This window comes from Coprinopsis cinerea (genome assembly GCF_000182895.1).
Source record: "Coprinopsis cinerea okayama7#130 chromosome 10 map unlocalized cont3.10, whole genome shotgun sequence".
In the NCBI taxonomy this organism is placed as follows: Eukaryota; Fungi; Basidiomycota; class Agaricomycetes; order Agaricales; family Psathyrellaceae; genus Coprinopsis; species Coprinopsis cinerea.
The window spans coordinates 1,059,378-1,078,411 of NW_003307535.1; the positions used below are offsets into that span (position 1 = coordinate 1,059,378).

The 19,034-nt window shown below is 51.3% G+C and overlaps 6 protein-coding genes across 6 annotated transcripts; 3 read left to right on the plus strand and 3 right to left on the minus strand.

The window, feature by feature from the left end:
• Positions 1–2,024: 2,024 nt before the first annotated feature.
• On the minus strand, positions 2,025–2,375 carry CC1G_15299 (hypothetical protein; the record flags this gene model as incomplete). The annotated part of the gene is made up of 1 exon (XM_002910346.1): positions 2,025–2,375. One exon carries the CDS (start codon positions 2,373–2,375, stop codon positions 2,025–2,027), a length of 351 nt encoding a protein of 116 aa, XP_002910392.1.
• A 361-nt stretch (positions 2,376–2,736) lies between these two features.
• On the minus strand, positions 2,737–5,031 carry CC1G_09107 (cytochrome P450 67; the record flags this gene model as incomplete). Its single annotated transcript, XM_001834098.2, has 10 exons — positions 2,737–3,133; positions 3,196–3,285; positions 3,342–3,598; positions 3,649–3,808; positions 3,868–3,942; positions 3,996–4,019; positions 4,089–4,365; positions 4,441–4,518; positions 4,587–4,923; positions 4,981–5,031. 10 exons carry the CDS (start codon positions 5,029–5,031, stop codon positions 2,737–2,739), a joined length of 1,746 nt encoding a protein of 581 aa, XP_001834150.2.
• A 334-nt stretch (positions 5,032–5,365) lies between these two features.
• On the minus strand, positions 5,366–8,427 carry CC1G_09108 (hypothetical protein; the record flags this gene model as incomplete). The annotated part of the gene is made up of 7 exons (XM_001834099.2): positions 8,109–8,427; positions 7,135–8,054; positions 7,038–7,084; positions 6,742–6,988; positions 6,505–6,686; positions 5,916–6,447; positions 5,366–5,861 (listed from the first exon to the last, which is right to left on the minus strand). The coding sequence occupies exons 1-7, from the start codon at positions 8,337–8,339 to the stop codon at positions 5,366–5,368; spliced, it is 2,655 nt and encodes an 884-aa protein (XP_001834151.1). The 5' UTR covers positions 8,340–8,427.
• A 1,086-nt stretch (positions 8,428–9,513) lies between these two features.
• CC1G_09109 (cytoplasm protein) lies at positions 9,514–14,309 on the plus strand (the record flags this gene model as incomplete). The annotated part of the gene is made up of 14 exons (XM_001834100.2): positions 9,514–9,593; positions 9,713–9,931; positions 9,984–10,494; positions 10,545–11,231; positions 11,288–11,643; positions 11,697–12,051; positions 12,105–12,122; positions 12,174–12,314; positions 12,371–12,842; positions 12,899–13,194; positions 13,249–13,683; positions 13,734–13,846; positions 13,896–14,090; positions 14,141–14,309. 14 exons carry the CDS (start codon positions 9,514–9,516, stop codon positions 14,307–14,309), a joined length of 4,047 nt encoding a protein of 1,348 aa, XP_001834152.2.
• Positions 14,310–14,719: 410 nt separating this feature from the next.
• On the plus strand, positions 14,720–15,968 carry CC1G_09110 (hypothetical protein; the record flags this gene model as incomplete). The annotated part of the gene is made up of 4 exons (XM_001834101.2): positions 14,720–14,919; positions 14,978–15,167; positions 15,220–15,405; positions 15,536–15,968. Exons 1-4 carry the CDS (start codon positions 14,901–14,903, stop codon positions 15,966–15,968), a joined length of 828 nt encoding a protein of 275 aa, XP_001834153.2. The 5' UTR covers positions 14,720–14,900.
• Positions 15,969–16,340: 372 nt separating this feature from the next.
• Positions 16,341–18,468, plus strand: CC1G_09111 (zinc finger protein 70; the record flags this gene model as incomplete). Its single annotated transcript, XM_001834102.2, has 3 exons — positions 16,341–16,376; positions 16,485–18,142; positions 18,387–18,468. The coding sequence occupies 3 exons, from the start codon at positions 16,341–16,343 to the stop codon at positions 18,466–18,468; spliced, it is 1,776 nt and encodes a 591-aa protein (XP_001834154.2).
• Between the last annotated feature and the right edge of the window lie 566 nt (positions 18,469–19,034).

Here is a 19,034-nt window from a genome sequence, read left to right on the forward strand (position 1 = left end):
CGACATCAACATTGTCTAACTTGATTTTTTTCTTCACGTGTTTTTTAGGTTCTTTTTTCTTAATCTCTTCACACTGTTGTTGTCATTTTTCCCCATTATTTTGTATCCCCTACGACGATCCATCCCACCCAAATGAACGGCATGCAATTACTCGATTCAATCTATTCTTCACGTTTCTTACATGTTTTTCTTTTCTACCCTACTTTGGCCAATGCAACGCAACGCACCCCAAACGACTCGGCTTATATTCATGAATCCGCATGTTAAATAGAATCGATGATGGACTTGACCCTTTTCGCTTACGCCCTCACCCCCTGTTGTACCTACCCTGGTTTTATGTCAAGACGTTGCGCTTCTTTCTATTTTCTACTTCTACCACCTCTTGCTATCCACTCGGTTGTTCTTTTCATCGCTGTTCTTTACTGTTCACTTTCTACCTTTTTCCCACTTCATGTTTACATCTTTCAAGTCCATCCATGCGGTTCTTGTCTTGTTTCAAGTTATTCTGTCCTTCCCCATTTTTACCCTTCTCAAGTGCTTTTTGAATCTTGCCACTCCATCGTCATCGTTGTCATACTAGTCCCATCCAACCATCCATCCATTTTTTCTTGTAGCCCTGGTCTTTTTCCTTACTACATCCTATTTCTTGTTGTATTTTGTTTTTTCTCTCTCTCCGCCTTTTTTTCTAGTTTGTCGTTACAAGTATCCCCTTGGTCTTATTTCTCATTTTTCATGTGACGACATCAGGTTTCTGAATACTATTTTTTTTTTTTTTCCTTTTCTCTCTCTCTACTCTATTGTGGGGTTTACACGGTCCTTCGTCCGGAAGGTTTCTTTGGTTGCTCTGGGTATGTTGTTGTTCAGGTTTCGTGTTTTCCACTGTGATTTTTCGAGCTTTTTTCATCCTTTTTTGGCCTTCTAATGCCGTCTGTGCCCGTCATCATCCATCGTCTTATCGTCTATTCGTCGACGTTCAACAACGACATTGGTTTCGTTTTCATGGTTTTCATCATCGTGTCAGTTTTTCGTCGTTCCCATCGTTCGTCTCTTCATTGGCATCGTTCTCATCGTCCACGCTGTTTCCACTACAATCCTCACCACTAAAATCGTCGCCCTCGTCCAGCTATCTTCGCCATTATGATCCTATATTCCAGCGTCTACCGCCCATCCCATCTGTCAAGTCGCATTTTCCATCCCTAAACCACAAGTCGTTCAGTTGACAGTGTTCTTGACATTCGGGATTACCTCGCTCTTATGCTCGACCTATCTAGACAACGATCATGATACCCCGCACAGTCATCCTTTCGAGCTTCACTTCAGCCGTCAGCATGGTCGTCCTCCCCTCTGTTCCCGACTCCCTGTCTCTCTCAGATGCTCTCTCTCTCTGACGCCATCTCATTCTACCCCTGTTCTTACTCGAGCTCTCGGACTCTGTCTTCCTGTCTCCCTTCATCCTCTCTCACTCTGCTCCTAGGCCTCTCTCACCGTCATCCCCTCCTCTTCCTCTCGCTCCGGGCCCTCTCGTCGCGGTTTATGTCTTCCATCCACCAGCACCTCCCTACCCACAGCATTCGGACGATGATTGAAACTCAAGGTAAGTTCTCCGCATTTATAGGTTGTTGTTACGTACAAGTACCTTTCATTTCTTCGTCTGGGAGCACGTAGACATTTTGCCAGTAAACCTCTGGAGGTCGTTTTCCTGCGGATTGGATCTGGCTTTACGAGGATCACACTCGCGCGGTGGACTAGTGATCGTTGTGCTATCTTCAGTACGAGCTTAAATTTTGCATCTTCCATCCAGTGCCATGGACCGGATGTTCGGACGACTACTGTCGGTATGCATAATCCTAGTCAATGGTGATTTCATGTTCAAGGTCGAGTGGACAGATTCAACGCCGCTGCGCAAAGTCCTAGTGACATGTGTCTACTACACAATTTAAAGGCTCTATAGAACATAGGAGCGTGTGTGAGAGATAGAGGAATACAAACAGACATGGGAGTTATGAGCTACAGAACAGGGCAAGTCATTGGGACGAGGGACGTTCTTCCGAGAGCTCTAGGAGTGCAGCAAGAGCCACAAGCTCTGCTCCAGTCAACGAGTCCAGCCCAGCATGCAGGTCCGTTTTGAGACAAATGGGACCAGGGTTGAAGCCATGGTCTGTCTTGCAATGATAAGCCAGTCGCTCAAGGTTAGAGAATGCTTGACTACAAGTTGGGCAGGTTAATGGTTTCTGCCCGGTGTGGAGGATATGATGGCGCTCGAGGCCGTATTTTCTTGTGTACTGCTTGCTGCAGTCTGGCCATGGACAGGCGAAGGGCTTGACTTTGGTGGCTGTGGGTTTGGTGGACGAGAGACCACTACGAGTAGCTGGCATTTTTTCAAAGTGCTAGCTCAAGTTCTTGTGAGGCTGGTTTGGTGTGTGGTGTGTTGGTGGGGGCTGGGAAGCGGGGGCTCGGTGGATGAGTTTGAGGAAATTCAGTTGACATCCTTCCGCTTTATGGACTCTCAGAAAACGCATTGGCTCGTCAAAGGGTTAAGAAAGCGCTTTGATATCAAGAAACCCCTTTGTTTTGTTGTCCAAGCGGTGGTTATCCTGCCTAAACGGGAAAGTCGCATGCCTTGGCGCTTGCGCTTAGACGCCGTGATCGGGCCTCGTGGTCATCGTCGCAGATACGCCCTTCCAACACCCCGTTGGCATTGCATACACAAAGCAGATACAGTGCAGGTAACAGAAATTATTGAGTGTCCCTCGACTCCTTCCTGACCCTCACCCGCACCGGCAACGCGCCTTTAACCACCAAGAACCGATCCTCCAGCTCCTTCTCCCACCTTCCCTGATCGTACCCTTCTTCAAACTGGATGTAGAAATTGCGGATTAAGAGTGAAACGATATAACGTAGCTCGTCCATGGCAAGGTGTCTCCCAACGCAGTTGGCAGGACCGAGAGAGAACGGGATGAACGCAGATTTGTCGAGCCTCGAGTTTGACGAAGTGAAGTCGCTGGAGGAGAAAGGGGAAGGCTGAGGGAGCCATCGTTCGGGACGGAAGTGGTCGGGGGAAGGTGAGAAATAGGCTGGATTGCGGTGGATACTGTAGGGTGGGATTTGGACTGCCGTTCCTTCAGGTAAAAATCTATGCCAAATGGCAATGAATGAATGATGGTGGCAGAGGTGAGCGATAGGAATCAGTCTTACATCAATCCGAGAAGCTGACCACCGCTACCTTCAGCGGGTGCTCGCTGGAGCTGTGAGGGTAGAGGCGGCAGCATCCTCAAAGTCTCGTTCCTACAATGGTCAGAACAGAGGTCAGATCCATCATTCGTCCAAGGGCCGCAACTTACAAGACTGCACCCAACACCTCCAGTTGCGCCAATTTCTCCGGTCGAGGTACCTCCTTCTCTGGAAGCTGTAGATCTTCGCATAGTGAGTCAACTTCATTCCGAACCCGCTCAAGCCATTCAGGGTGTGCAAGCAGGAAGTAGAACGTGTTGCTCAAAGCGGTCGCGATGGTGTCCGAGCCCGCGACGATGGCCAGCACCGAGCTTGACATGATTAAAGGGAGCGGGGATGTCCCAGGTTCTGCTTCAGTGTGGTTGATCTTTGTTCTCTTCAGATAGTGTGACAAGAAAGAGTATGTATAGCACGCACCAAATGGTAGAAGAGATCCCGTTGCTGTGGTTCCGAGGCGGCGCGCTTCTTGGCTTGGGCGGCTGCAAATTTTGTGAATTCGACTGAGGCCTTAGTCACAGAAGGGAACAGGTGGGTGAAAGGCGCAACCCAGGGAACGTGCTGAGCCACGCTGGGAAAACTATATGCATGCCACGACGGTGAGGGTCAAGTCGATGCTCAAGGCAGTTGGATGCTCACAGCAGACTCTTTTCCATAATATCCCAACTATTACCAGAATCTTGGTCTTTCATGAGATTATAAGTGCCTCCAAACCTAGATACAAGATCAGATAGACTCTGTGGGAAGGGTAAGGAAGCGTAGCTTACGCCATGTCTCCCATAAAATCGAACCTAAGGCCAAGAACGCAGAATGTCCCGAATCAGCAACATTCCTTCCTTTCTGGAACTTCTAGGACTCACGAAAACAGGCTCAGCCATCGCGCCAAATCCACGACCACGCCCTTGCTCCCCTCTTTCCCATCCGAAACAGGTCTCTCGGAGCACTTCGCTTGGAGGTGCTGCACGAGTTCCAAACTCCTAGCAAGCAAGAGCTCTTCGTAATCCTTCATAGCCTCCTTCGCGAACGCCTTGTTCCACGGCTTACGCAGTTCTGCATGGAGTTTCAAGTCTCGGACTGCGTGAAGATTGTTGTGGTTCTTGGTATCGCGCGAGGTGATTTTCCGGCGGGCATCCCAAACTACACAAGGGAACAATAGTTAGCATCCTCTCGAACTACGGCTGCACTGGGAGCCCAAGGTGACCTCATGTGTACCTGGTCCTTTAGGCATTCCATTAGCGCCCAGAATAGCCGGAAGCAGCTTCTTATCAACGACAGAAATTTCGTTTGGCCCTACAGAATATCCCCCCAATTACCGTCACCGCCTCGACCGTCAACCAACCAAACTGGACTCCACGCACCAATCCTCGTAACCAACCCGTACTCATCATGCACACTCTTGATGTACCGATGTAAGTCCCCTCTCCAGGCCACGGACGCAATCCAGATCTTGCTGAGCTTGCAAAGAATGGGACCTGGGATAGCCGCTAGGGGATGAAAAGGGCCAAGTCTGTATAAAGCGACGGAGAGAAACAGCCCAGAGATGTGGATGATATTTGCCAGAAGGAAGGCATGGATCACGCTCGGTGTGTGTGGCACGAGCAAGTGGACGATGGGTGAGGTGAGACCGGTCGTCACCGCCAGTATGGCCTTGGGTGACCTAGGTTCGTATTTTCTGAACCAAAGATGGTGTGAAGCCTACAAACGTAGAGGGGTCAGATGCGCCGAGCGGTATGCAGACCAAAGGAAGCGCACAAAGGCCAGGGCAAGGTCCAGTAGGACAACCTGGGGGAGGGTCAACGACATTGCTGAGACACGAAGAGAATGGTCTCATAATTCTCATGGTTAAGTAAAGCCCGAGTATAGTATGGAAGCTTCGGTGACGGTACGTAGGCCCTGTCTTTCTCCATGTCCGATACAAACGGCGTACTGATGCTAGCGCCCCATGGCCCCTGGCGACAAAAGATCGTAGAATGCGTCGTATACGGCCATGCATCAACTATAAATTATCTAGCCCGTTACTTAAATGTCATAATGTATCGTAAAGAAACGCCTCTAGATATCTGCGATCTAGGTGTACTGAAGAAAGGGTTCGAACATCGAAAGAGCAGGGATTATTACAGAGGGGTGGGTTGTCAAACTACAGCTCGTCGGTCGGGCGATCAGTCCGTTCGCCATCCTCGCCATCCTTGAGCGGTTCCTGCTGCTCACCCTGACCATCTCCCTTCACCGGCGGTGTCGACTCTGGCTCTGCAGCCGAGCTCGTCTGAGGCTTCTTCCTGATCACCTTTGGTACCTTCCTCTTCCACAACCTCTGCAGCTGACCCTCGAGGACCTTGGCCCTCGCCTTCATCTCGGCAGTCTCCATGACAGGGTTCTCATAGCTCTTGGTTTTCCTCTGCTTCGGGACCCACTCCTCCATCCACGACTCGTGCTCCTTGAGCGTCTTCTCGAGGCTGTCCAGTTCCTCCTGGGTGTACTTGGAGGGGAGGTCGTTCTCAATTTCGTGCGTGAGGTTTTGGCGGGCCTCGTGGAGGAAGAGGCGGGTGGACCAGTTGATTCGCTGCGAGTTGTTGAGGACTTCAGGGAAGGCCTCGATTTCCTTGTAGCGGTGGATGATGGGCTTCTCGAGGGTCCTATAGACGATAGTCAGATGACCCGATATCATGACAAGGACAGATTACACGTACTCAAGTGCGATCCTCTTATCCAAGAATTGCGAAGTCTCAGCCAAATCACCACGGTCATTCAACCAAGAGAAGGATTCGTCCAACAAGTCGGAGATCTTGACTCTCTCTTCAGGTTGCGAGCACTTCTTGAAAGGTGTCTCGCTCTCGTCATTGAGGAGGTCACGGAGTCGGTAGAGGTAGGTTTCGAAAGTGTTTCGCGCCTCCTCGCGACGGGTCTTGGCCAGTTCCTCAGCATCGATAGCGCGGAGTCGAGCACGAGCGGCCCTCTTCTGTTCCAAAGTGAAAGGAGCGATCGTGGTGAACTTGGGAACAACCTTGAGCTCGATGGTGTTGTCAGCGGGGTTGGGCTTCTTCTTCTCTTCCTTCTTCTCTTTCTTATCCTTCTTGTCGCCGTTAGTGGCAGACTCGGACTCGGAGGCGGCGGATGAAGAGCTTGAAGAGGAGCTTTCGGTCTCGCGGGGTGGCTCTGCTGATTCTGCGTCATCGACGGTTGCTTCAGAAGGGGATCCACCAAAGAGGCTTTTGAATTTACCTGCAAGGGAGGATTAGATTGACGGTACATTACAGCGGACAAGGGAGACAGACATACCAGACAAACTCTCGTCCTTGATCTCTCCGTAGGCGATCGCCTTCGTGACAGAGATAAATCCAGACTCGGAGAGGGAAACGGTAGCTTTGACGACAGGATCGATGGCACCGCGTTCCGTGAGGTTGGCAATGGCTTCTGAGACGCCTTCAATGCCAACTTCCAACATGCGGGTGGGGAATCCACTGCGTTCGCCAAGTCAACTACATTCGCCTCTTAAGCATTTAGCCTAAAACTCACATAGCTGGGGTCCTCTTATAGTCAAAGAAGATATCAAAGTCCTCCTTGCGCTTGAAAGTCAAAGTCTTCTTGGTGCCGGGTTTGGAGCCAGCAGGGAAGAGGACAGAGGTGATGCTTCGTGGACGGGTGTTGGCGGTGCTGGCGGTGGCGAAGTAAGAAGCCTGAACGTCGTGGACCAAGATATCGGAGATCTTGATGTTCTTGGTCTTGAACTGGCGACTGAGGGATGCCCCGTGAAGCGCAGCACCTAGAAAAAGTTGAGTGGAGGCTGACGCGTTGGACACCAAAATACGTACCAAGAACAGCGGCTTCATCAGCGTTGACGTTCAGCGAAATCTTCTCCCTAAATCCTGGGTTAGCTGGGGATGCGAAGTAAAGGTGACCAGCACTCACGGTCCGACGAATTTCTTGACAGCGGCCTGGACCATGGGCACACGCGAAGTTCCACCATGGAGAATGACAGAGGTGATGTTTTCCATGGTAAGTCCTGCGCTGTCGAGAGCGTCCTGAATGGGCAGAGTCCACTTGTGGTGGAGATCCTTGCAAGCGTTCTCAAACGTCGACCTTTCGATCTTGCTCTTGAAGTCGATATCCCATGCGACGCTCTCAACCTGGCTCATGACATCGGTGTTAGCACTGAGGATGTGCTTAACCCTCTGTGCCTCCTTCCATAGCCGAGCCATACCCTTCTTCTCCTTCCTCACGTCCTTCCCGTTGGCGAAGTTTTGGTTGAAGAGGTCAGCCAGAATATCCCGTATCCGCCTGTCAAACTCGAGACCGCCAATCGACCTGTCGTATCCGTAGCCGCCAATGCTGATTTGCGTACTAGGCGAGCCGTTCTTGTCGGTGACAGTGCTGAAGGAGGCAATCGTTGCGCGCGTGCCCGAGCTGCCAACGTCGTAGATGATATGGGTCTCCTCCTTGGGGAAGTTGCGCGTCATGGCGTAGTTAATGGCGGCGGCGGTTCCGTCGTGAATGAGGGCGATGAGTTTGAGGTCGGCGATCTCGACAGCGTCTGCCATGGCGTCTCGCTCGAATTGGGTGTAGTAGGCGGGCACGGTAATGATGAGGTCCTTGACCTTTTCGCCGGCGACGGACTCTGCGAGGGCCTTGACGTATGCGAGTTGCATGGCGATGAGTTCCTCGCTGCTGAACTCCTCGTTGTCGCTCCGGACGAGGTTCACGGTTTTCCGGACGGACTCTGTGAGTTTGGCGGTCGAGATTTTGGCAAAATATTGTGCTGGTTCCGAGTTGTGCGGTGCGGCTTGGAGGAGCTTGACATAAGAGTACGAGTCCTCTGGGAATCGAGTAGCCTACAATTTCTGTTATAGAGTATGTCAGGCTAGAGCTTTGAAGTCCGCACGTACCACCTGGGCTGCATCGGCACCAAACACTCTGTCTCCCCGCTTCCATGCGACTGAAGACTGGATTTTCCGTTTCGAATCCTTGTTGAGGAGAACGTCGAAAGGAAGACCAGGCTTCATTAGCGAAGCGGTAATAAATTCTGCGCCATAGTCGATAGCCAGGACGGAGGCCAATACGCTATTTGGAAGGATGGCCAACAGGGAGACCAACCCCCATACAAGTGGTAGCCGCATTTTGGCTAAGCGCCCAAAGAAATCGAGAAACGAAGAACTTGTAAAGAAGAGGACTGGATGAACAAAGAGGAAAGATGTGCTTTTTACCCAAGCATCGAGGGTTGCAAGAAAAACAAGTTTTGGGCGGCTAAGAGCTTTAAAACGCCTGTCGTCGTGGCAGGACACGTCGGGCGCACCAGCGATGCCGTCACGTGGCATCAATTAGCGTGGCGAATACTCCTTGGCACCGGAACTTCGGGTACAATCAATCTTTCCATTGTTTCCACCATCTTCCTCACTGCCTTTGGGCGCTCACCAGCCCCAAACTGCGCGACATGATAAAGATAGACTGGCATAGCACCTGTCAAGTCCGACTAGACCAACGCACAAGATTATAATCAGAGCACCGGCCTTAGGCCTTGTGCATCCTAGCCTGCACGCACCTCATGGAATCGGATGTTCAAGTAGCTCCCTGCATCTTTTCTTTTTCAGATGCACAATTTCCCGAATGAGAAATGCTCTCGCCCCACCAGACTTGACTACATACGGCCCATACAAAGTTGACTCCCTGCTGCCGAGTCCTCACTGGCACTGTGAGTGGAGCAGAAGTCAGGACGCACTTGTCCTGCTCGAAACTGGCCAATTAAATACGTTGCCGCGAGTTCTCTTCGAGAGAAATCTAACGACGTCACCGTGCCCTTGCCTTTCGTGATTCCTACCTTTTCGGGAACAGCTTTCTCAGTTTCCTGAGGGTCTAGCCAGGCTAAACATTTTCATCTGTCTAAAGATATTATTTGCAAGTCCAGTTATCCGAAATCTCCGGTGGCCTTGGGGAACCCATTGTCGTGGTCTATGTCCCCCAGGACCTACCTAGTTGTACAATGCCCAATTTTATATCATACATACACTCTAGTTAATGTTCCAAGATTGCCTGAGATGAAGCTCGAGCTCGTCGTCGTCGTTGGCGACAGGGGCTGCTTACGACATATTTGGAAGGCGGCAGCGATTGGACCGGTTTCTACCCTTGATCCAGGACTGTCACCACCGCACCTGTATACCCCCATACTAATCCGTCTGGCCAACGCATCTAGGAGGACTGGAGACCTCCAATCAACGAGTCAACCAACGGTCTATAATCGCGTCCAAGGGGCACCTAATAGGCCCTCCAAGCCACGAAATTCTCAATCGATAGTCCATGTCGCAACGAAGTTATGATAGTTATGCTCACGAGAGACGGATATCCAAGAACAGGGTAACGGATGAGGACCTTTTCGAGTACGTTCATAACCTCCTTGTTGACCTGGATGACAGCTAATCGACGTCCAGCTATGCATTGCGTGTAGCGTGAGCAACGTTTCTCCATGAATTCCGGGATTGTATTGACAATAGGACAGACTTTTGAGCTACATGCTAGTCCCAAGGGTCCTTGAAAACCCCAAGAGCGCCGTACCTTCAGAGGTGAAAGAACGAGAAAGCTCGCGGCTGTCTGCCCTTTCCACATTTTCGCTAGGAGAACTGTTTCGGGACGGGTCAAAGGGCGTCAAGTTCCCCGAAAAGCTTCTGAAGGTCCTGGAGCAACGACTACAGGATATTGCGATGGGCAGGGATCCTGCGTGCGTTCCGAGCCTTATCCTCGCCGAAATTCGTCTCACACGGTCTCTACAGTTACTCAGACCAACTCGTCCGAAGGACAATGGCCAGGTTCTACGGTGAATTCCAAGTCGACACCTTCAAACGCCAAATGAAGGAAAATCGAAAGATCGAAGAGCTCATTCTCAAGTTTGCAACCTACGCCACAACCGTCCTCAAGAAGGAGCCGACGCTGGCTGCGGAAGGCTGGAAATACGAGCTCAACAACCAGATCGCCCAGTTTATCAAGTTGCTACGGGAATCCCTGAGGAACGTGCACCATGTCTCGCCGGAACTGCTGGCCCGCCTGGATACCTATACGGCGAAACTCGCCCCTGCTTTGGCGGCGGCGCAGCAATACACGCAAAGCGATTCTGGATATGAATCTTCCACTTCGAGAGACTCGTACTATCACCAACCCCCGACGATCAGCTGGAACATCGCTGATATGCCCCTTGTCAAGGTCGTTGGCCAGCTCTTCAAGATCCCTGAGCACGCAATGCAGCAAGAAGTGGATCGAATAAGGGGTCAAATTGTAACAGACAAGGTAACTCAGCTGTCATTTCCGCTGAGCACACGCTTACATTCCGTATCTAGGCCGCATTGGTCGACTTGAAGACGTGCCTCAAGAACATCAACGCGGGTGCACCCTTCCCAGGTCGTCGGGAGGACTTTACAAGTGATGCGGCGTGGAACCAGTGGAGAACCATCGAGACTACCCATCTGCAGCAGATGATTGTCGCCATGATCAAGATGAACCCCAGCCTCGCCAAATCCGACCGCACATCCCAACTACAACGCTCGTCCTCCAATTACTCCAACTACTCCGCGAGCTCTCCCACATTCACCGGCCGCCATCCATCTATCGGCAGCCGGCGATCCCTGTTCGACGTGAACGACGAAATTAACCCCCTCGAGGATGGACAGGACGACGATATCCCTGTCGGACACCACTTTACATTCATCCCTCCAAATCCTCGCAAGTTTTACAAACGCCTGGTCGAGTATTGCTTGGTTGCGGATTTGGAGGTGATGTTGAGTCCGGAAGTGGATGACAATGACGAGGTTTCATTGGGTATCCTATCGCCACCACATTTGGACCTTATCAGCGAGTGCGCACTCAGGTGGCGGATAGGACATCCATTTAGGGCTGTTTGCTTCCTGGATTTGGTGCGACAGTTTTACGAGAGGAACGATGTGCCGATGGAGTGTATACCCGAGGCACTGAATAGCGTGAGCAAGGTCATGCAGGAGAGTGATCCAGAGTTTTGGCCGAACCAAGACGTACGTCGCGATTTTATGCAACACGAGTTGTCTACTGAATCGTCTACGAATTATAGATCGAGCAACTCTCCAGTACCTACGCCTCCCTCTTCAACATCTTCCTCTCATGTCTCTACCACGCCATGGATGCCTTACCCCAACTCAAACCTTCCGAAATCCAAGCCTACCTCGCCATTCTGGAACACGTACGCGACAGCGGATTCCTTGCTCGTTTCGACGTCGATATCGAAGTGAGGTTGAAGGATGTTCAAGAGAAGGCGAAGCAGGTGTCAGCGCAGTGGTACGAGACCAAGATGCACGAGTTCCAGAGTCGGCCGGGCGTGAATAGGGCGCTTCCGTTGCTTTTGATGTCGGATGAGATTGAGAAGGCGGCGAAGCTTCTGGATAAGAGGTTTCCGGAACCTATTCTTGGGTATGTTCAATTCTTTCAGTGTTGTGGCGGAAGGGAAGCTAACAGTGAAACAGCAAACTGGATATCGTTTCGTTATTCCTGGAGGTCGTGGTCCCACATCTCTTGACCGACCTCCAGAATTCGCAGAAACGCTTATTCGAGTCTTCGATGAACGGACCTACACCAGACGTCCCCATCCAGGATATCTTCACTTTGTATAGGAGGTGCAGGCTGATGTTGTCGATGTATAACGCGTTCGTTCCCCAGTACGTTGTTTCACTTTGGTTCTGGAGTGGTGGCGACGGAGGACTGATACTGGGTATCTGGGATAGGGTCGAGTTTTCGTTCCACTTGACAGCCTTCTTTGAACCATACGTCAAGCAGTGGTTGTTGAATACGGATAATACCACTGGGCAGTGGGTGGAGAACGTGAGTGTTTATGTTTTCCCTTGGTATTCAAGTTGTTGACAACGTGTGGATAGGCTATTGCTGCGGATAAAGTAGGTTTATTGTGGTGGAGTTGCAACATTCTGTCTCTGACATTTTTCTAGTTTGAAGCAGAAGGACCTGAGGGTAACAGTACATCTATCCAAGATCTCTTCGATTCTCTACGCAGCCCTGTCAACTTCCTGCAAGACTTGGAATGGGAAGACGAGTACTACAACTCGCGATTCTTCACCAACCTGTCCAAGGTTCTCCCCAGCCCTCCCGCTACTTTCTTTCGTCCGCTGACATGTCGTGCTTCCAGACCATCTCCAAAGCCATTGACCAATACTGTCGCACCATCGAAACCCTCTTCCTCGACGAAATGTACCCCCGACCAAGCGACTTCATCCAGCCTCAAAAATCTAGCGCATGGATTGAACGCGCAAAGCAACTCGCGGCAATGGGAGAAAAGCGCGTCGAACCGTTCAACTTTCAATCCCAATCCTGCGTCAAGCTCAACAACGTCGAAGCTGCTCTCAAACTGCTCGACAACATCTACAACCAAATGCAAGCAGATCGGATTGCGGAGATCTCGAGGACGGTTGCTCCGCCTGTGCCTGAGAAGAAGGAGAGGGACAAGTTTTTGTTTACGGTTAAGATTGTGATTGCGGAGGAGTTGGTTCCGCAGGATTCGAGTCCGAATGCGAGGTTGGATACGTTTGTGACGTTGAGTGATGAGGAGGGGAGGAGGTTGGCGAAGACGAGGACTGTTTATGAGACTAATACGCCGAGATGTGAGTTTTTGTCCTCTGATTTTGGATTGAAAAGTGTCTAATCAGGCTGTGTGCAGGGGAGGAATCGTTCGACTTGTCGGTGGATAAACCTCTGTGGTTGATGGTTAGTGTGAGGGATCGGTCGTTGGTGGGGAAGCATGATACCATTGGAAGAGCTTACCTCTGCCTTGATCCTTCGAGGTTTGGAGATTTGATGTCGCATGACTTGTGGATGGAGCTGGATACAGCCGGAAGGATATTGGTGAGGGTTAGCATGGAGGGTGAACGCGACGATATCCAATTCTTCTTCGGACGGGCGTTCCGTTCATTGAAACGTGCGGAGAACGACATGATTAGGATATTCGTCGACAAGGTGAGCAGTCTTCTTCCCCCGTCGTCGTGGTAGTGAGGCTCAATTGTGTCGCAGATGGCACCCTTCATTCGACAGTGTCTCTCGAGGAACGTCGTCAAGGAGTTGATCAAGAAGCGTGAACAACAAGGGTTGGACTATGGTAAAGCCATCGCGCAGGCTACGTCCTTCTATCGCTCCACCATCGGCAACAACGCGGCCGAAGTTCAGGTCCCTCTCCCTGCGACCGAGAAGCCTCGTCAACGTCCAGAAGACCTCACGGATATCGAGATCGAGGAAGCCATTTCGCCATTGTTCGACTACTTTGAGTCCAACCTTCAGACGTTGAACACGTACTTGTGTGATGCGACCAAGGAGATGGTCATGGCGAGGCTGTGGAAGGAGATCTTGACGATTATTGAGGCTCTGTTGATTCCTCCCTTGAGTGATCAGCCTAGTGATCTCAAGCCCCTGAGGGATAAGGAGGTGGACATTGTGTTCAAGTGGCTGAAGGTGTGTATAGCTGTCTGTTAGTGTGTTCTGGTGCTGATTGTTTGGGGTAGTTCTTGCGAGACTACTTCTATGCCGGTGGCGAGGGACCCATTCCGTTGGAGATGTTGCAGAACCAAAAGTACCGCGACGTTTTGTCCATTCGGTTATACTATGACTGGAATACGTGGGTATTTTCTTGGTTTTGCCATGGCTGTGGCTAATAAACGTTTCAGGGATGCGCTGATGGAGGAGTGCGTGCGTATGATGCAGTTGACTTTGAGGTCTGCGCCGACCATCAAGAAACGCGCCAAGAGTGTCTATCAACAGCGGAATTTGGGCACGATCAGGGAGAGAAAGAAGGAGAAGAAAGAGAAGGGTGGTGCGGAGGGCACGAGTGAGGAAACGATTCTCCGAATCTTGCGTATGCGGTTAGTCTGTTCGCAAGCTTCTCGTGGTCTGGCCACTAACATCACTCTAGACCCCATACCAAGGACTTCATCGCCCAGCAAATTCAGATCATGACGCAGATGAGGAAGGAGCAAGAACTCCGAGCGCAACAAGAGGAAAGGCGGAAGGAGAAGAAGGCTCGGTCGTCCCAAGCTATTCCACCTGTCCCAGAGTTGCCGCCGCTGCCCGAGAAATCATAGAAACCCCAAACACGCATGTTACGTTTATACCTCATGTTTAACGCTACTACTAGTATGGAAGGGACATTGTATTTAGTACATGCTGGCTGCTACTCGCTTTTATTTTTTCGTTCTCAACCGTACTGTATGTAATTCTGTTTATGAATCTTGTAGTACAGGACACTTTGTATCCATTCGAATTCAATTCTGACAGTAAAGTTTCCATGGGAAAGATAGGGGCTTGTGTGACGTGACAGCGCGCGTGACGTGACAAGACCTGCGTGACGACGCGTCACAGGCCAGGACAATGGCAGCGTGACACGCTTTGTTCTCGGGGAGGTGTCATTGTCTTTCGTCGCCGGGCACGCAGCAACAATAATATAAACATGCTATCGCTAAACTTGCAGCAACACGTTGTTTCCCTTTATCCCGCAACACTTGCGATCGCCGCTATCGACATCGACCCCGTTTTCTGAGCTCGAAAGCCTTGTGGCACTGGTGCAGGCACCCTCACCTTTCATTCAACGATCGCCTGGCTTGCGAATTGCTTTTCTTTCTTCTCCCTTGATATATATTTTATTGCCCTGAGCTCACCACTTCTCAACCATGGTCATGCTACCCCCGCGTGCTTGTAAGTGGCGAAATTTGGGTCCAAGCGAAATGAATTCCTTACTGACGATCGCGCACAGACACTTTTATTGGGCTGAATGCCGTACGAATCCTCAGTATTATCTCTCTTCTGCTCGTTTTTGCGAGCAACATCGTCACTCTTGTCAATGATATCAAGGCGGTCAACCGGTTTATGGAGGCTGGAAAGGATGGTATTGCTGGAGCCAATAACGCCACTCTGGACGCGTTGAGGGACTTTGATTATATCTCGTGCGTGTTGCCTCGATTTCCAACGCTACAGTACCTGACTGTCGGTCCTCAGAGACAGCACAGTACCCAACCAACCAGCTGGTGCATTCTGGGCCGTCCTCAACCGTCTGTTCATTATTGGACAGGTTGTTGTCCTTGTTGGCTCTGAGCTGAGCTTCCCATCCCAGTTCTTTGTCAAGTTCTTCCCCGTTCTTGGGAAGGAGTTTGGTCTGGGACCATTGGGCTTGATTCAGATGCTGTGAGTACATACCATTCTTCGCGCCCTAAGTTTACTGCGAGCATTCGTCTGCGGCCTCACAATCGCGAGCTGCGCCTGCAACTATCTTTCGCTGCTGCTCCGCTTCGATGATCGCTGATTATTTTCCCAGCATCGGCGCCGCTATCCTCTCGCACCGAGTGGATACCTTCACCCTCGTCTCCGCCTTCTTCCTCTTTTCCGTCGGATGCCTCAATGTCCTCCTCGGCCTCATCTTCCGCGCCTCCGCCAAATCCAAGCGATCCGTCACATCATGGCGCGAACACGCAAAGAACGCCTTACCCACGCACATTGGCCCTGTTGACGTCCGGCCTGTTGTCAACGCCGGTACGCAGTTCATGAGCCAAAAGTCGACGCCATTCAACTCCCCGCCACCGTTCGTGTCGCATCTCCATACAGGGTCCAGTACGGCTAGTGGTTCCACTGAGAAGAGCGGGCTTGGATTCGGAAGGCAGGCTGAGAAGGCTGCCGGACTGAGAGGATATCTTCTCTCGAAACCTGTTGAATCGCTTCCGAAGTACTCTCCTCCTCGACCGAGCTACTAGACAGATCCTTCTCGAGCATCTTTTATGACCGTGACGACCCTCTCTATCTCAGTGTAACAGTATTATAACATGTACGCTCATTTAGTCTCATTCCTTTGTACACGCGCATAATTACGCATTTGGCATAGATTCTGCAATGTATAGTATAACTTACGAGTCCTCACAATATTTGTGGTTCAGAACGAATTTTGGGCAGATGTTCGCTCTCAGTCAGTAGTAAGTATCGGGTGTCTATCCTCCGAGGCAGTGTCAATGCGCAAGGCTCGAAGGTCTGGCAGGGCCTTCCGTGATCGGCGGTTAAGCACCGAATCCCCAGCGCTAAGCCTGGGGCCATGGAAACCTCCTTTGGACCGTCCATTAAGGCCTCTGTTTATGTCAGGGCAACAGATCTCGTGTTATGACCAGCCAGTATGCCACAAAGGTAGATAAGGCGGCAGGATAGGAGCTATTTCCTCCCAGGACGAGTCGGTCACCTCCCGATTCCCCAACCACTCTGCCTAACTCCAACCTACACAGTCCTGCAGCGACAAGATGCCCCCCATTCGCGTCTCATCCAATCCGCACACCTGCACGTGGAAGGACTGCGGTAAATTCTTCGGCCGCAAACAGGACCTTAAACGCCATTATGCTATTCATACAGGCGAGGCGTCATATTTCTGCGACTGGGATGGCTGTGGCAAACGTTACTACGCAAAGGATGTTCTCGAGCGTCATCGTGTCTCTCATACCGGGGAAAGACCACACCCCTGCCCCGACTGCGATTTAGCGCTCAGTGACCCCAGTGCTCTCATTCGTCACCGCAAGCGCTTTCATGGCTACATCGCTGCACCACGCAGGGCCAAGCAGGCGCGGCCCAATAACTCGCCTGAAAAATCTCTGGCTGTCGCCGAAGTCCCTTCACCAGCTTCGGAAAATACTGAGAGTGAAGGCCATGAACCTGGCCCTGCAAACAGGAAAGACATTGGTCGCTCTCGTTCACTGACCAATCAGCTTGCCGCAGAGGTGAATGAGGTGGCAGGACACGAGTTATTATTGCCTTCCAAGACTCGGCCATCGATGAGTCCCCAACCACAGGCCGACTCCAACCTACACACATCCCAGTACAACAGTGACAAGATGCACCCCATTCCTGTCTCATCCAATCCGCACGCCTGCACGTGGAAGGACTGCGGTAAAGTCTTCCGCCGCAAAGAGGACCTTAAACGCCATTATGCTATTCATACAGGCGAGGCGTCATATTTCTGCGACTGGGATGGCTGTGGCAGAAGTTACTACGCAAAGGATGTTCTCGAGCGCCATCGTGTCTCTCACACCGGGGAAAGACCACACCCCTGCCCCGACTGTGATTCAGCGCTCAGTGACCCCAGTGCTCTCATTCGTCACCGCAAGCGCTTTCATGGCTACATCGCTGCACAACGCAGGGAGGTAGATAAGGTGGCAGGGCACGAGTTATTGCCTTCCAAGACTCGGCCACCGATTCCCCAACCACCGGCCGACTCCAACCTACACACATCCCAGTACAACAGTGACAAGATGCATCCCATTTCTGTCTCATCCAATCCGCACACCTGCACGTGGAAGGACTGCGGTAAAGTCTTCGGCCGCAAACAGGACCTTAAACGCCATTATGCTTCTCATACAGGCGAGGCGTCATCTTACTGCGACTGGGATGGCTGTGGCAAAAGGTTGTGCAGAAAGGATGCTCTCGAGCGTCATTATCGTCTCGCTCATACCGGCCAGAGACCACACACCTGCCCCGACTGTGATTCAGTGTTCAATCACGCCAGTTCTCTCCTTCGTCACCGCAAGCGCTCTCATGGCTACATCGCTGCACCACGCAGGAAGGCCAGGCAGGCGCGGCCCAATAACTCGCCTGCGGAATCTCTAGCTATCGCTGATGTCCCTTCACCAGCTTCGGACAATACTGAGAGTGAAGGTCATGAACCTGACCCTGCAAACAGGAAAGTCATTGGTCGCTCCCTCGCCCAGACTCGATCTCAACTTCCAGCAACTGACGATGATATCGAATCCCGGCTTGCCTCGTCGACTGAGGACGAGCTCGCCGCCGTGTTTGCACTTCTGAAATTCCCTCAATCTGTTGTCATTATGGAGCCTCGCCCCTCCAACTCCCTCGGGCCCAAGACAAAGGGAAGGCTACTACCATCCATGGACAGGTAAAGTCGTTGAGTCTCATCGAAGACTGGAAGACCTTGCAAAAATTCTTTACCCAAGGTGCATGGTAAGTGGCCCAAGTGTCTGCCGTCTCTGCCCTCAGGGCGTATTGAGCCCATGAAATCGAACATTAAACAAGGTTCTGGCCAAGTGAAGGCCATGAACCTGACCCTGTAAACAAGTCGTTGGTCGCTCCCGTTCACCGGTAGCTTCAAACGTCGAGACTGATCATTCTGCCTCTGCTAGCGAGCTTGGGTCAAAATCATTTGGCTCGCGAATTGTTGAACGCTATTCACCGGCTTCGGATGCTACAGATGATTCTGGCTGATTGACCGTTGAACGCCCTATGAAGTTGAATTTCTGACTCACTGATTCGGAACTATGCTGGTTTTGCTCTGTACATTGTATATGTCCATTACTATGACCTTCAATCACTATCCATTATTGTTTACCATGGGATATATCCACTGTTTGAGCAACGTAAGTTAGCAAGAGAGAAACGCCGTCATTCCAGAGCTGAGAGCCTTTTCACGGTGGAGAATAGTAAATCTAGGTTGTCGACAAAGGGAAAACTTCCAGCAATGTAAGCGTCCCCGGCCCGATCGTGCCACTGGGATAACGTCGTAGAAGGAAGAAAGCAGAGTCAAACCTCCGAGCCGACAACACAGCGAATATTCATGAGCAGAAATCGCTCGTAGCGTCGAAATCGAATGGTTTCTCTATAGTAATGTCGCGAGCCAGTGTTCGCACTGGTGAGAGGCCTTCGGAGTGATCTAGGGCGCTTGTGGCGATCGCTTGATGCCTGTCTGGGAGAGGACCATTGTTTGCGAGGCATGGAGGACTTAGGTTCTTCGCTGTTCTTCGCCGTTTCAGCGGAGGCCATCATGAATTGGA